Below are 3,429 nucleotides of genomic sequence, written 5' to 3' on the forward strand. Positions count from 1 at the left end.
GCTAGGAAGAATACATTAAATTAATATGCCTTACATTTCTCCCACATATATGCCATAGAAAACTCCAGGGACCAGATAAACACATTTTCAGGGACCCTATGCCCCTTACAGTATACTATAGATAGTACTCAGAATCTACATAAACAGTACAGTCTTCCACATATGCCCCTTCGGTGATCCTCCTACATGCAATTAGTCTCTCTCCTAAGGCCCCCTCTTTTTTGCCTAGGTTTTTGCCACTGTTGGTCTAACTCTGTCCTCGGTTTCAATACAGGTTCTAGCCACCCTGGCAATTCTGGGGGGAGTAATGTCCACTTTATTACAGAACTCCGATAGTTCTTCTGGAAACCGTAGGGTTGCTGTTATGCTATCTCTCGTTGAAATGAGACAGGCTGGGAACCCCCATCTGTATGCAATTTGTTGACCAATTAAGATCTGTGTCGGAGGTTTGAGAGCCCTCCTGCGTGCCAGTGTCTCCGGTGCCAAATCCACATATGTCTGGATTTTGACCCCGCTAATCACCATCTCTGTTGCGTTTTTCAGGCTTTCCATAATTTGGGCTTTATCCATATAATAATGGAACCGCACAATTACATCCCTTGGATTCTCTCCTCCGCTTACTGTGGGACGCCGTACTCTGTGTATTCTATCGAAGATTATTTCCGTTACTTTTGGGTGTTTAAGTATGTCATTAAAAGTCTCTCTGAGTATATCTGTTAACTCCCGATCTTCTATGGTTTCAGGAATACTCCTGAGTCTCAAGTTATTCCGTCTGTTTCTGTTTTCCTGGTCTTCGGTTTTATATGATACCATTCCCATAGCATTCTCCATACTCCTGCACTGATCCTGCAGCTCCTGTATAGCCTTAGTATGCACATGTAGCCTTTCTTCCGTCTCCTCTACCCTCTTTAATACTTGGGACATCTCAGTTCTAATTGTGGTCAAATCTGCTTTAATTGAAGCTTCCATGTGCCCCAGTAAATTTGTGAGATCTCCCTTTGTGGGTGGGGATTGTGCTAGTGTGTGTGTAGCGATATTGCGGTACCTTGTTGGGAGTCTTCTGAGGTCCCAGAGAACGCCGGTGAGCTGACTCGTCCGTCCGTGTCCCCTGCTGTCCGATCTCTGCAGCGTTCCGGATACGGCGCTTCGTCAGCTGTGCAACCTCTCCTCCTTCCCTTCCACCGCGTCCCTGTATCGCTGGTTCCGGTGCCCTGAGGCACCTGATCGCTCCCACTCGGGGAGCTTTCGTAGACACATTCTTCTTCTGGGTTCTCTTACCCCCCATCGCGTTGGCGTAGGCTCTGGTTCCCGGCTCAACTGCAGGATCAGGTCGGTTCTTTTCTTTGTTGATGTGGGCTCCTATTCACACGGCCTAGGGGGAGCTCGTAGGTGCTTCAGCTACTCACAGCCCAGCGCCATCTTGAGCAGGCTCCACCCCCCTAATTGCCTCTCCTCACTCTTACTGTCCACTGTGTCTCTAATCCCTGGATTAGGGTTCATTCACACTGTAAAGTGTGTGGCAATATTTTTTAATTCCATTTTGAAAGAGCAGTGCTTCCAAAAAATGCTGTACAATGGATCTTTTCACGATGCATTGCAATGCAGATATATATAAAATTTTATTACACTTAAAGTACAACTAAAGGCTCTGCCTCTGCTTTTATTCCCCCGACTATACATTGAAAAGTGGGACATATTGTGTATTGCAATTTTCTTCTATCCCACATTTTGTATTGCGATTGTTATAAAATGGACTGGTAATTTGCTGATATGACCAGTTACTGTTATAACCGAATCATCCACCAAGGTGTCTGACTATTCATTGTATACTTGGTAGCTTAATTAGCTTTACAGAATAACTTTACAGTCTGCAAGAGGTTTAAATTTTCATTCCACCAATGAATGTCTGTCTTTTTTTTATTTTTATTTATATTTTATATCTTCATTCAATAATGAAGGTATATACAAAATACAGTCATAAAGTGACCGGTTACCTAGTGCATATCCAGGAGGAACATATGTGGAAACAGTATAACAAACAACCCTTAATATAAAGCCCCTGAGTAGAAATAGTGCAAATATTGGGGGTCATTCGTAATGAACAAGCAAGTTTCTATACCTGTATCGGCTATGTGTAGTAAGACGCAGATCAATTTTCAATGAAGAACAAGTTCGGAAGGAAAGCTGAAGAGAAAGGAGAGCAGAGTTAACAAGAGGACGAAAGAGGAGGATGCAGGCTTTTTTTTTTTTGTATCCTTTTATGTTCATGCCTACTAAGTTAATTTGTGATGGTCTGTGCAAATTCAGAGGAAGCTTAGCCATGCATTTTCTAGCGTTTTCTTTTTTTAAATATTCAAGCTTAGGGTTTTTTTTGTTGTTTTTTTTTAACAGCAACTGTATTTATACTTTACACCTATAAAATATATTGCATATTGAGAGTTGATGATGATTTATTTTTTCTTTTTTTTTTACGGAGTAGTTTTTGATTTACTTTCTAAATTTCTTGTTTTACAGAAGCTGATAAGGCCATTGGACCAGATGGTTTAAGTAATGACAGGCTTGAAGATGATGGTTGTATACATCTGCTCTCACTGGGTTCTAAAGTATTGATGATGCAGATCTGGGTTTGCATGACAACAGGACGGCTTATTTTCAGGTACTTGTGTTTTTATTAAAGTTATTTATCTTAATGTAAACACAATTTCAATATTTTGCAGCGTACCAGTAGTGGCTGCATTAGTTTTTTCTTTTCTTTGGCTTTTTTTCCTTTATTTTCACCTTTGTTATTCTGGCAGTAACACACTTCCTGTCCTAGGGTGACGGTAAACACTCGCTGTTTTGTATCTATGGAAGAGCAGTGGGTTATGCTGCTTCTCCTGATTTTGGACAACAGATCACTTCCCATAACATGGGGAAGGTGTTCTATAGTGCAGCGTGGAAACTTGATCAGGGCTGACAACACTGCTTGGAATTCAGTGCAGCAAATGTAGAGTGCACAGGAAGGTACAACCTCACTGGAATTCAATTACTGACGATCAAACAAAGTGTATTGAATTGCTAGTGACCTCCTGATTTCTCTTCTTGATTTTGCACTGCACTGTCCAATTCGGTCGTTACAAACACCCTCTGGTTACCCCATTAAGCACTATGTGTAGCTTAAACACAAACTGACTCAATGGATTTCTGGTAGGATCAAGTGGTTTTTTTTACACTTATTGCACAGATATATTTAAAACTCTTACTATAGTATGTTTTAAAGACCAGAGGAGGGAAAATAAAAGAAGTACATTGGTGGGGTTTACATGCACTTTAAGTTAGTTTTCTTGGTAAGGCTCCTAAAGTAAGTAATATTTATCTGCATCCGTAAACAATTAAAGTAAAATTAGCTAAAAACTATTCTTTTGGTTTTATGTGGACAAATAAGAGTTC

At 40.7% G+C, this 3,429-nt stretch overlaps 1 protein-coding gene across 1 annotated transcript in view; it reads left to right on the plus strand.

The window, feature by feature from the left end:
• The window catches only part of LYST (lysosomal trafficking regulator), a 214,811-nt gene that overhangs the window by 59,944 nt on the left and 151,438 nt on the right, over positions 1-3,429 (plus strand). The window contains exon 11 of the mRNA XM_018557714.1: positions 2,515-2,656. Coding sequence (XP_018413216.1) covers positions 2,515-2,656 — 142 coding nt within the window. The remainder of the gene's footprint in view (positions 1-2,514; positions 2,657-3,429) is intronic.

The sequence above is a fragment of the Nanorana parkeri genome, unplaced genomic scaffold, assembly GCF_000935625.1.
Source record: "Nanorana parkeri isolate BGI_ZX_2015 unplaced genomic scaffold, ASM93562v1 scaffold296, whole genome shotgun sequence".
Lineage (NCBI taxonomy): Eukaryota > Metazoa > Chordata > Amphibia > Anura > Dicroglossidae > Nanorana > Nanorana parkeri.